Genomic DNA, 13,797 nt, shown 5'->3' on the forward strand with positions numbered 1-13,797 from the left:
GGAAGAGATAAAAGATCAAAACAATATCTTAGGGTGTGTGTGTGTGTGTGTGTGTGTGTGTGTGTGTGTGTGTGTGTGTGGTGGGCTCAGGGGACTATATGGGATGCTGGGGATCTAACTCTAGTCCACCGTGGTCAAGAGAAGCGCCCTCCCCACTGTATTATTATTGCTCCGGCCTCAAGACAATTTTTTCAAGAGAAGTGCATCACCGCTTCCACGAGGTGGCAGTCTTCAACTGTTTCACCAGGTTCCAGTGGCCTTCAATTGGAATCCGCTTGCTTCCTGTTTTCTCTGGGCTGAGAGGAATTTCACCTTATGAGGTCTTGAGAAGGCAGTGGGCAGAGATTGTCACCTTGGCATAAGCTTGAACCCTCTGTCATCTCTCTAACCCCTCCTACTTTATCCCATCACCTGGGGGTAAAATTCCCAGCAACTCTGGGGCCTTGGGTTCTTGTAGGAACGTCTCCTTCTGGGGGAATGAAATCTAATGTAAAGTTTCTTGGGGGACAGCTAAGGCAGCCTGATCAGTGGGCAAGTCACCGAATCCCAAACTCTGCCTCCTCCTCCTCCTCCTCCTCCTCCTCCTCCTCCTCCTCCTCCTCCTCCTCCTCCTCCTCCTCCTCCTTCTTCTTCTTCTTCTTCTTCTTCTTCTTCTTCTTCTTCTTCTTCTTCTTCTTCTTTCTTCTTGTGGGGTGGGAGCACTCTGGCAGTGCTTAGGGCATACTCCTAGTTCTGTGCTCAGGGAGCAACCCTGGCAGTCTCCAGGGACCAAGGATCAAGACCCAGTTGGCCACATGCAAGGCAAACGCTCTACTTGCTGTACTATCTCTCCAACGTGTTTTGATTTCTAGCTATTCCCCCCCCCCCCCCCCCCCACTGTTCCTTTACCTTGCAGTTGTGGAGTTGGTCTTTCAGTTGTTGGAAATCAGCAAGTTCTTGTGGGTCTCAGGGCCTTTGCATGGCAGCAGCCTGTGTTTGGAACCTGAGCCTCTTCATTGCATGAAAGACCTCTCAGGGGGTCCTTAGGTGATCAGCCTCCCTGAAGTGCCTCACAGCCATCAGCTTGTTTTGGTTAACTGTCTTTGTGGCTGAGAGCCAGGAAAACATTACTCCTCTCACTGAAAAGCACAGCTGAGGGGGACCCAGCAGACCACTGGGCACAAAATACCTCCCTCCTCTAGGAAATGGTTTTGGGGGTAACCACGGTAACCACGGTCCTCCCGTTGTTCATCAATTTGCTCAAGCGGGCGCAGTAACGTCTCCATCATGAGACTTGTTGTTACCGTGTTTGGCATATCGATTACGTCATGGGTAGCTTGCCAGGCTCTCGGTAGCTTGCCGGGCTCTCCAAGAGGGGTGGAGGAATCGAACTCGGGTCGGCCACGTTGGCCGCTTGTAAGGCAAACGCCCTACCGCTGTGCTATCGCTCTAGCCCACTGTGCTATCGCTCCAGCGCTGGAGTTCCAGGGCTGGAGCGATATCACAGCGGTAGGGCGTTTGCCTTGCACGCAGCCAACATGGCCGACCTGAGTTCGATTCCTCCGCCCCTCTCAGAGAGCCCGGCAAGCTACCGAGGGTAATCTCGCCCGCACAACAGAGCCTGGCAAGCTCCCCGTGATGTATTCGATATGCCAAACACAGTAACAACAAAGTCTCCAATGGAGACGTTACTGGGCCCACTTGAGCAGTTGGGGGTAATGATGCTTTAAAAAGTAAGTTCTATGGGCAGGAGCGATAGCAAAGCGGGTAGGGTATCTGCTTTGCATGTGGCCAACCCGGTTTCAATTCCCGGCATCCCATATGGTCCCCCTGAGCATGGCCAGGAGTAATTTCTGAGTGCGGAGTCAGGAATAACCCCTGAGCATCGCCAGATATGACCCGGAAAGTCAAACAAACAAAGAAACAAAAATTTAAGTTCTATTCTCATGCTGCATTTTTTTTTTTGTGTGTGTGTTCTCTCGCAGAGACAGAGACTGCCGAAAGATAGAGGCGGCTTTCCTGAACGCATTCCTTTCTAAGAACCCTTGTCACGTGACAGAACAAGACTATGAACCACTTATAAAGTTGGTGAATCAAACAGTAGCTTGTGACAAGGTAACTAGGTCTGTAGCACTGTAGCACTGTCCTCTCGTTGTTCATCGATTTGCTCAAGCGGGCCCAGTAACGTCTCCATCATGAGACTTATTGTTATGTGTTTGGCATATCGAATATGTCACGGGTATCTTGCCAGGCTTTGGTGTGCAGGCGAGATACTCTTGGTAGCTTGCCAGGCAAGAGGGGCAGAGGAATCAAACTTGGGTCGGCCGGGTCGGCCGCGTGCAAGGCAAACGCCCTAGCCGCTGTGCTATGGCTCCAGCCCAGCTAGATCAAGTCATTTATTATTGTTTTTGTCTTTTGCCACATCTGGCTGTGTTTAGATGCTCTATTCTTTTTTTTTTCTTTTTGTGTTACACCTAGCGATGCTCAGGGGTTACTCCTGGCTCTGCACTCAAGAATTACTCCTGGCAGTGCTTGGGGGACCATATGGGATGCCGGGAATCGAACCCACGTCACCCGTATGGAAGGCAAATGCCCTCCCCGCTGTACTATCACTCTGGCCTGCTGCTCTATTCCTGACTCTGTGCTCCAGGGTCATGCCTGGCAGTGCTCAGGGTACTCTGTGTGGAGCTGGGCATGGGACCAAGGTCGACTGCATGCAGGACAAGTGCCTTAACCTTGTGCTATTCCTCTGGCTCCAAGTTATTGATCTTTCAAATTGGAGCAGCAAGCCCGAAGGAAGAGGTCACGGGCGAATTTGGGTGAGGATGATGGGCAGGGAAGCTGATGCTCCGGGGTCTGTGGTGATGGGGTGGAGCCTGTGAGTCTAACGGGGCACCTGAGCATCGTCGTGACTTAGCATGCCTGAGGAAGGGAGGCCAGAAAGATGGGCCAGGTCATGGACAGAAGGAACCAGTCCTCAGAGCAGAAATACCTTCATAAACGTGACTTTCTGCATCTTGCCAAGGATGCTGAAGAAAGCATGCTCAGTTTGTTCTCTGTCCCTCCTTTTGTGTTGTGTAGGAAAAAGGGAAGGTCGGGGGAAAGAATGGAGCCAGGAGCTTCTTAGGGATCCACGAGAATGTCTCCTAGGAAGCAGCACAGGGATGAAATAGATTCGTAGCTAACTTTGGGAAGTTTGGAGTTTCTGCAGTGACTCCTTTTAGACATTTTTTAAAGTGCAACCTAAAATAATAAATAAAATTAACATTATGCCTTAGAAACTACACACATATACACATATTCACATGTGCACACACATGCACACACATTCTCATTTGTGCAAAATAGTGATGGCTGGACACTTACTTTACTGTATTATATTTCATTGCATAATCATTGTACCCTTTTATTCCCCCCCCCCCTTTTTTTTTGCTTTTTTGGGCCACACCCAGCGATGCTCAAGGGTTACTCCTGGCTCATGCACTCAGGAATTACTCCTGGCAGTGCTTGAGGGATGCCAGAGATCGAACCTGGGTTGGCTGTGTGCAAGGCTATCTGCTGTGTTATCTCTCTGGCCCCAGTATGCTTTTCTTAACTCCAAAAATTGGTCTATAACATTGCAAAGGTTTCTACAGCGGCTGGAGCAACAGTAAATGGGTAGAGCATTTGCCTTGCCCATGGCTGACCCAGGTTTGATTGTGAACACCTCATGTATTGCCTCAAGCTTGCCAGGACTGAGCACAGAGCCAGGAGTGTACCCTGAGCACTGCTGGTGTGACTCCAAAACAAAAAGTTTCTGCATTGTCATTGCACCCCACTTTTGTGCAAAATATTTTGCATAAAATCTGTAATGGTTAATTGGCAATATTCAGTCTATGACTTTGTCTGGAATTTTGTTCTCTTTAAAACTCCAGTAACAGGGACAACTTCTCCTTCCTAGACCCTCTTTTGGAGCAAAACCAGAGAACTGGTGCATCTGTACACCGGGGTGCAGACAGACTTTCTCACGCTGGAGGACACGCTCCTGGGTCACCTGGCTGATGGTCTCAACTGGTGTGGTGACGCGGACTCTTCTGGTGAGGCTGGATGCTGGGCCAGGGACGCACAGGGGGACAGTCCCTATCCGGGAATTCAAACTTAGGAGGGCAAGGGACACACAATTCAACTGCTAACAAGGTAGGAGGAGAAAGATGAGTATTTTCTAGTCTCTGCTGTGTATGTGGCCAGAGAGGAGATGGGTAGCAGCTGCAGCCCGACAAGGGGGCACAAGGAAGGGTTCGAGGGGATTTGTCCTTGCACCTTCCTCCCTATGCGACAATGCAAAGTTACAGCGAGATATTCCCAGATCTGTCCTGGGACGGACTCGTGCTTCTAACCTAGTCCAATCAGTTACCAGCCCACTTTCTAGCAGTTCGTTCTCTTCTTTTGGGTGGTGGTGGGGAATCGCCAACAGCTCTTGGGGGCTTCTCCTGGCTTAGTGCTCAGGGGCCAGTCCTCTTGGTGCCCTGGGGACCTTGTGGTGCTGGGGACAGACCCGGGCCTCTGATGCAGAGCCTACATTCTCTGAGCTGTGCCCTGCTCCTAAGCCTTTTTTTCCCTCTCCCTGTGGCCATTGCTTGCTTTGAGCATATAAATGCACTTTCCTTCCCTGTGGGGTTACTGCCAGACAGTCACTGCCAACTCCTTCCCGCTCCTGTCTACCCCAGCTGGCCACCACCAAAGGACACTCTTTTGCTTCTGGCCTAAACCCTATCGGGCTTTTTTTGCTTCTTGGCTAAAATCTAAATTCCTTAGTAGACTGGACATTTGTCTTCCATCTGCGCCATCTTCTTCATGCCATACCTTATCCCTCTGTGCTGCCAGTCACCCTCAAAAGCTGTCACGCTGTTTCCAAACTCTACTTTTGCTCCTGTTCTCTCTCTACAGAGCAACACTCTCTGTCTCGTCTGTCGCCAGACTCTTATTCGTCTTTCAAAATCAAGTTCAACATCGACTGTCACTGCATCCCGCCTCCAAACTACATTGATCTTTTTCTGATTTAGTTGGTTCTGCGGCTTGTGTATCTCTCGGGTAGAGTTTCCATCTATCTCATCTCTTTACTCCTAGACCTAACACACAGCCAATGTGCATGTGGTCAAATTCATTCATTCTTTCTTTTTGCTTCTTGCTTTTTGGGTCACAGCCGGCAATGCTCAGGGATTGCTCCTGGCTTTGCACTCAGCAATCACTCCTGGCAGTGCTTGGGGGGACCATATGGGATGCTGAGAATCGAACTCTGGTCAACTGCGTGCTAGGCAAATGCCCTACCCGCTCCAGCCCCCCATTCATTCATAAAAGAGAAGGAAATCCTGTTATTTGTGACCACAGGGATGAACCTAGAAGGCGTCATGCTAAATGAGCTATAGGAAAGAAAATACTGTGATATCACTTACATGTGGAATATAAAGCAGAATAAAAATACCAAACTCGCAGAAACTAAGAGTAGAACAGTGGTTTCCAGTGACTGACTGGCAAGACATTGAGATAAGGAGTTTGGTCAAAGGGTGCAAACATCTAGCTATAAGATGTATCAAGTCTGAGGTGCCAATGTATAACCCTGGACATAACATTGTAGAACTGCAGTTGAGACACTGTATTGTCTCATTGGAACTTGCTAAGAGAGTCGAATCAAAATTTTCTCATTAAAAGAAAAGTCAATAGGAGAGGTGATGGATATGATAATTTATTGATAGGTAGGGTGGGGGTCCTTTTCACCATGTGGCCGTATACTAGATTGTTATCTGGAACAAATTAAGTATCGCACAATTTGATGGGTCAACTACAGGAAAAAACTAAAAAATAAGGACGTGCATTAAAGCAGTTGCCTGGGCGGAGTAAGAGAAAGGACATATTCATGCTCTCTGTCTATGCCGCCTGTCAGAACCTGTCTTGACGGGAGCGAGAGGAGGAAGACCCAGAAGCCATTGGAACCTAGGGATGTGGGTAGGGAAAATGTCCACAGAATGAGTGTCTAGGAGCCAGAGGGGATTGAACAGAACATGACCCTTTCCATGCCCAGCTCTTGTTTTATATCTAATCCTTCCTCAGTGAAGGATGATGCTGGATTCTGTCAGGTGAGTTTTTGATGTAATTTCCCATAATGATGACGACTCCCCCACTAGGCCCTGGGTTCCTGCCGGGATAAGGACTTGGAAGGGGTTCAGGGAACACTCAGTGAAACTGGGTCATGATGTGTCCATTCTCCAGCCTCCCTCTTGGCAGTGAGGCGCTTGGAAATGACCCTGCTGGCTGGAACAGCTGGCCAAGAGCGACACTGAATGATACCCTTTCCCTCCTGGTTCATTTTTTGCTCTCAACTCTGTCTTTTAGAAGTGAACTATCACTCCTGCCCGCTCTGGAAGAAAGACTGTCATGCCAATGCCGTTTCAGTATTCTGGAATGTAGCATCCAGAAGGGTAGGTACCGAGAGGGAAATTCTAGAATTTTGGAGACCCAGGAATTTGAGAGGCCACACAGCCCATGACTGGTTTTCATTCTTGTGGTGGTGGTGCTGTCTGGACGCAATGCTAGGGATTCAACCCAGGGTCTCCCATATCAAGGCAGGGCTTCTGCTCCTTGAACCACGTCCCCAAGCCCTAGCTCTCACTGCTTTGGATTATTGATGCTTTGGGGAACCAAGATTTAGGAATTCTTCCCGAGGCACATGCCAGAAGAGTCTCACATGGAGTATTAGGGCACTTAATAAGAGTCCATGCACTCCAGGTGATGAATCTGCTTTCAACCATCCTCTGGTCTTTAATTCTCTGAACCTGGGTATTGACCAGTCATAGATTCCTAAGCATTTGATTGATTCCTAAGCATCCGAAAAATCTACATTTACAGGCCACTTGCTATGTGCTTGGAAGAGCCCCAAGCTATACAAAAACTAAAATCTTTCTTTTTTTTAAATTTTTTTATTAGTGAAGCACCATGGGGTACAGTTGTAGATTTACAAATCTTTGTGCTTGGGTTTCGGTCATACAATGATCAAATACCCATCCCTCCACCAGTGCCCATTTTCCACCACCATGGATAATATCCCCCCCATCCCCCCCCTCCCACCCTGCCTCTGTGGCAGGGCATTCCCTTTTGTTCTCTCTCTCCTTTTGGGTGTTGTGGTCTGCAAAAGAGTCATTGAGTGGCAAACATGTTCAGTCCATAGTCTACTTTCAACATGCATCTCCCCTCCTGGGAGGATCCTCCAAACACCTTTTATTTGGTGCTCCCTTCTCTATCTGAACTGCCCTTTCCCCTAGAATACCCGGCTGGCCTCTAAGCTATGGAGTAATCATCCTGGTGTTGATCTCAGCTATTCTTGGGTATTAATCTCATATTTTGTTACTTTATATCCCCCAGATGAATGCAATCTTTCTATGTCTATCCCTCTCTTTCTGACTCATTTCGCTTAGCATGATACTTACCATATTGTACCACTTGTATGTAAATTTCATGACTTCATCTTTTCTAAGAGCTACATAGTACTCCATTGTGTAGATGTACCAAAGTTTCTTTAGCCAGTCATCTGTTCTTGTACACTCAGGTTTCTTCCAGTTTCTGGCTATTGTAAAGAGTGCTGCAATGAACAAACAAGTGCAGATGTCTCTTCGACTACACATTTTTGCCTCTCTGGGATATATTCCCAGGACTGGTATCGCTGGGTCAAATGGGAGCTCAATTTCTAATTTTTTGAGAAACGTTCATACTGTTTTCCAAAAGGGCTGAACTAGTCAGCATTCCCACCAACAGTGAAGGAGCGTCCCTTTCTCGCCACATCCGCGCCAGCATCGGTTGCTTTTGTTCTTTTGAATGTGGGCCAGTCTCTGAGGTGTGAGATGGTATCTCATTGTGGTTTTGATCTGCATCTCCCTGATGATTAATGATGTAGAGCATTTTCTTATGTGCTTTTTTGCCATTCGGATTTCTTCTTTGAGAAAGTTTCTGTTCATTTCATTGCCCCATTTTTTGATGGGGTTGGATGTTTTCTTCTTGTGGAGTTCAACCAGTATTTTGTATATCCTGGATATCAGGATATCCAGGATGTGTCAGATGTGTATTCGGCGAATATCCTTTCCCATTCTGTCAGATGTGTATTCGGCGAATATCCTTTCCCATTCTGTAGACTGTCTTTGTATTTTGGTCACTGTTTCTTTGGAAGTGCAGAAGCTTCTTAAAAACTAAAATCTTTCAACCTCAAGAACAAGTAGGTATCGTAAGTGTCACAACCATTTTGAAAATAGTAAAATGAAGGTGCAGATAAAAAAAATAACAATCTACCAAAGTACAAAGTTGTATGTGGTACATCCTGGAGTCCTTGGAGCTAGGGACACAGAGCTAGAGGTACAGTTGGGGGATGGATACTGTTCTGGCCCACTGGTACTTTCTGGTTTCAACCCCCGTTATCTTGCCCCCAAGATTCCTAGTAATAGCCCCTTTATCTGTGGGCCCAGTGGATCCAATACTGGATTTGTGGGTGCTCTCGATAGTTCTATATTGTAAGCAATGGTTGCATCCTGAATACACTCTTTTGAGTTGGCATTTGTAATTGATAATAATGAAACCTTTGTTTTTTGCTCATCACCCTATAAGAGAGACTCATTGAGTTGATATGTATTCCTTTTCAATTTTTCAGTCATCCATGAAGTGGGGTCAAAGCTTAGCAAATATTTCAGTTGCATGAAGGACTGAAACTTCTTGCTCACTAATATCCATCCATCCATCCATCCACCCATCCATCCATCCATCCATCCATCCATCCATCCATCCATCCATATCCCTTTCTCTTATGCTTCAGACTCATCTTTTTCTCCACATTTCCTATTTCTTGGTGCTACTACTTCTATTATCCCCGAACCTATTCTAAATAAGTGAAATATGTAGTGTCCACACTGCATGAGTCAAAGAAAGTCCTTTCCTCTTCCTCCTCTAGTGATGTCTTCTCACTCATCTATACTTATGATTTCTAAATCTCAATCTAGTATCCAGGTGAATGATAACATTGATCTTCACAGTTAAAATGTAGAGTGAGCAACTGCTTCCATAAATCTCCTATGGAGCACATCCCTTCGATGGCTTGGGATGTCAATGATAGTCGGCTGATTATCACTAAGTTAAAACCATAACAGGGTGTTTCCACTTTAACAAGCTAATGATAATAACTGAAATGGATGAAATTTCTGGGCATGGCAGCTAAGTTTTCATGCTGAAAATGCTGGTGCTTTGTTTTTAAGTTTGCAGAAGATGCCTGTGGAACGGTCCATGTGATGCTCAATGGGTCCATCAGTAACCTCTTTGACAAAAACAGGTACTTATTTCATTTTATCCTGTCAGTAAGTGTATTCTGCCAACTGAATTCTTAATTTATACCAAAAAATGCATTCATGTTTGAACTCAAACTAAAGACATATGATTTAAAAAGGTAAAATGTGGGCCAGAGCAATAAAACATCGGGTAGGTTACATGCCTTGCATATGGCTGATCCAAGTTTGATTCCTGGCACTGCATATAGTCCTCCAAGCCTATCTGGAGTGCTACCTGAGCCCAGAACCAGTAATAAGTCTTGAGTGCTCCTGGATGTCAAAAGTCAAACAAATCAATAAAAAGGTAAAATATATTTTATATAGAGAGATTTGTCTTTCTAAGTCATTGCTCTGCCTCTTTATTCCCTTCAGAAAATGCTTGCCATATAGTCAGATCCACTTTCTGATATTTTTTGAGCTCTGTTATGAACTTTCCCATCTCCTTCTTCCATTGCATTCCGTCTGGCCCTGTTCCCCTCTTTGGTCATGTTGTTGCTCCATCTAACCTACCACTCCCCCATCCGTGAACATGTGGCCTAACTCTTCTTCTCTGTGGATGGTATGAGAATCCAGTCAGCAATCAAAGACTATTGGTAATGGAAGCAGCTGACAGCCCAGAGTTGGACCTTCATGACTTCCTCACCGGTGCTCTCAGCAATGAATGGCATTGGTTTGAAAGTGGGGACTCCAGAGGTCTTACGAACCACCTAGGTGACCTTAGCAGAACCCTTATCATTGAATCCCTATAGTAGACCCACTCCAACCTACCACACCAGTGCCTTCCTTCTCTGAGCACCTGTTAGACTAACAGTTCTTCACTGACGACCCTTCCTGTCATTGTTCTCCAGTCCTTTCCCGAGTAAGGCTGGATTGGGAAGAGGAAGCCTATATTAATATGCCCCTGAGACTCTACTGTCCCAGATTAATTTCTTGTCTCTCCTCTTTTAATATTTAATTCCACAATGAAGCATTTGTTCTTTATTTTGACAAAGACAAAGCCATCTTGTAGGCTTTTGGATGAAAGTGTAAACATTACATCATCATTAATCTGATATGGGGGATGCAAACACTTGCACCAAGAATGCCCGTCTCAGCCTGATGGGGAAGGGTTTGGGGCTTGAGCAGGATACCGAGTCTTTCAAAGTAGTGCTTCTATTATTTGGATGGGGGAGTGGGGCTGGCTCACACCCAGTGGTGCTCAGGGCTTACTCTTTTCTCTGTGCTCAGGGAACACTCCTTGTGCTCATGGAACCCTGTGTGGTGCCAGGGATCAAACAAAAGAGTTAGCTACATGCAGGGCAAGCCCTTCCCTCAGACCCTCAGGCCCCAAGCTTTATGCTGATGGCTTACAAAGAGCTCTTTCTGTATGTTTATTTTTGTTTTCTGTTGGGACCACACCCAACTGTGCACAGGACTTACTTCTGGCTCTGTGCCCTGGGATGATCCCCTGGGATGATTCCCTTTGTCAGGAACAAAGCAATGCTTCTGAGACCTCACTGAGAAGTTCAGTGGACCACCTGGAGAGCAAATCCAGATCCCAGTTCAGCAGGGGGTGATGGGCTGGAAACTGTGCAGTTCTAAACAGGCCCCTGGGATGATTATAATGTTGGTCTAAGAGCTCCTCTTGAATAACAAGTCCATAAAGAATCAACATCTGGGGACTGGAGCAATAGCACAGCGGGGAGGGCATTTGCCTTGCAAGATGCTGACCTGGGTTCGACTCCCAGCATCCCATATGGTCCCCTGAGCACCACCATTCCTGGTTCCTGAGTGCAGAGCCAGGAGTAATCCCTGTGCATCTCCAGGTGTGACCCAAATACTGCCAAACACTGTCCTCCTGTTGTTCATTGATTTGCTTGAGCGGGCCCAGTAATGTCTCCATTTTGAGACTTCTTGTTACTGTGTTTGGCATATTGAATACATCACGGGTAGCTTGCCAGGCTTTGCCGTGTGGGCGCGATATTCTCGGTAGCTTGCCGGGCTCTCCGAGAGGGGCGGAGGAATCGAACCCATCTCAGCCAGGCTGACTGCACGCAAGGCAAAAGCCCTACCGCTGTGCTATCGCTCTAGCCCCAAAAAGTTTCTTTTTGTGACCCAAAAAGAAAAGAAAAAAATCAACATCCTTGTACAGACTAAGATTCTCGCTTTGAATATCTTACTCCTTGAGGGTCACATGAGTCACTCACTGTGTCTAAGGCAAATCATAGGTCAATTCCAAAGAGAGGATGCTCATGAATGGTGTCCTGTTTGAGGGCTTTTCACACGTGTCTAGGATCCCTGAACATTCCCTTTGGAGGTTAATAATGCTTTTTATTCTTTGTTCTGTTCTATCTTAGCACTTTTGGGCGTGTGGAGGTCTTTAATTTGCAACCAGCAAGGGTTCATACCCTACAAGCCTGGGTGGTGCATGACATCGGAGGAGTTTCCAGGTATTTGATACGACTTTGGACTCATACATTCTCAGGGTTTGTTGAGGAGTCAGTCCAGGAATGAATCTATATGCACAGACAGCAGACGGGCCAAGCAAAGGCCCTTCCTCTGTGTTCATCCCATCCCAACCACCTCTAAATCTTACCTCCATAATCTACCTTCAGCCTTTAGCTCCCAGTCTAACCTGTGAGTACTCAGAAGCCAGTCAAACGGGATCCTGTATATAGAAACTCGTGAAAGGAATGTAAGAGTTTGACTCAACAAAACTGTTGCGTTTCTGCATTTGTGTTGATGAGAATGTTAAAAATGCGTCCCTTCTTATCCCTCCCCCAAAGCCTATAGATAGATACCTATGCAGATACATTAGACCATGCCTCAGTGGACCTGCCTAGGAAGGGATTTAGCAGTTACAATGATGTCCTCCAGTCTCCACCTGCCCTTTCTAAAACTTAGAACCACCTGCTGTTCTACATAAGCTGTTTCCGGAGACCACAGCGGCGAGATGGTTCTCCAGCCCATGAGTTTGCCATCTTCCAGCCTGTTGACTTGTCGCCTATAAAGTACTTTCTCTCGATTGATGCCCCCCACACCCCCTCAAGTGGTAGTGCATCAAGGCCTTCTGGTTATGTGATTTTAGTTTAGTTTTGGGTTTTGAAGCTATATTAGGTGGTGCTCAGAGGCTGCTCTTGACTCTGTGCTCAGGGGTCACTCCAAGCAGTGTTTGGGGGATAGTATGTGGTACCAGAGACTGAATTAGGGTTTGCCACAAGCAAGGCAAATACTTTATGCCCTGGACTGTCTCTCTGGTCCTGTATATGCTATATTAACACTCTTCTTCTCTTCTAGAGACTCATGTTCCAGTTCCTCCATAAATGATCTGAGATCGATCATGAATAAAAGGAATATTACATTTGCTTGCCAGGATAACTACAGGTAATGGACTTTTTTCTTGAAGAAGAGGGTATATTTACATGTCTGGGCATTTACCTTCAGAGAAGAGCCTCTCTGGAGGCAGCAGGGCTGCGTGACTCCTGACCGGCCCTCATGGGCTCATTTCACTCATGACATAGACCAGCTCAAGCCTTTAATGTGTTACCAAAAATATAAGAAGGTGTCACTGTAATGTGGCACTAGCTATTATATTTATATATTTATAAAAACTTAGATATGTATTTATAATCTTAATAACATATTTCTGAGAGACTATCTTGACAGCCTAATTAGTATTTCCCCCCCAAATTGAGTTCCCAATTCATTAGCAGCTAATTAAGAAGCATATTCATGTTCTCTTCTTTTTAAGAAAAAGCAAAGGCAGCTTTAAAAGGTTCAGAAGGATTTTTTTTCTATAGCAGTCATGCCATAAGGAATAAGACCCTTTCTCTTCTCCCCCCAGACTATACACCCGTGAGAAACCCCAGGTAATCATGTGCCTAAGAAGAGGGGCTTCTTCCACTGGCTGCCAGGAACTTACCACATGTCTAGCTCTGCTGATTCCCATTTCACTTTCTTCTAGGCCCATCAACTTCCTGCAGTGTGTGAAGAGCTCTGAGCACTCAGTTTGCAGGTCTAAAATGTGAGAGAGTCCACAGAGTTGTTCCAGATCTTTGGGCCTTGGTGGTTGGCATTGAGGTTCCTGACTCCGTAGACATGCTGGTGAGAAGATGCAGATTTGGAGATTCCTTCGTCCTCCTATGAATGTCTAAGAAGGAAGCCTTCCCCGACCACAAGTCTCACAATCCTGTTGTTGGCGTTTGTGTGGGGTGTGGAGACATGGCTCAGTTCGAAAACTGTCAGCTCATAATAGTAAAAAAAATAATGATTTGTATATTATTAGAACAAAATGTTCTGTTATTTAATATTATTTTTCATTCCAGATGAAGCTTTTGCATTGTTGGGATGTTAGTAACATCCTTTATATCCAAGAATGGTTCCCATGAAACCTCTCCTGTACAAGTCAAGAACGGTGAACAGAGAATCTTTTGAGAAAGAATTACACTTCTGAATGAATAATCTTGTCCCAGGGGCCCCTCCCGACAGGGCGTACAGGTTGCCA

General features: G+C 46.1%; 1 protein-coding gene across 1 annotated transcript; it reads left to right on the forward strand.

Annotated features, from left to right (window-relative positions):
* Positions 1-895: 895 nt before the first annotated feature.
* On the forward strand, positions 896-13,409 carry CD38 (CD38 molecule; the record flags this gene model as incomplete). The annotated part of the gene is made up of 8 exons (XM_056130344.1): positions 896-938; positions 1,965-2,094; positions 3,920-4,055; positions 6,349-6,434; positions 9,246-9,319; positions 11,651-11,743; positions 12,591-12,677; positions 13,258-13,409. Coding segments are annotated over 8 exons (713 nt in total), but the record flags the coding sequence as incomplete, so codon positions are not given.
* Positions 13,410-13,797: the final 388 nt, after the last annotated feature.

Source organism: Sorex fumeus, unplaced genomic scaffold (assembly GCF_029834395.1).
Source record: "Sorex fumeus unplaced genomic scaffold, SorFum_2.1 ptg000077l, whole genome shotgun sequence".
In the NCBI taxonomy this organism is placed as follows: domain Eukaryota; kingdom Metazoa; phylum Chordata; class Mammalia; order Eulipotyphla; family Soricidae; genus Sorex; species Sorex fumeus.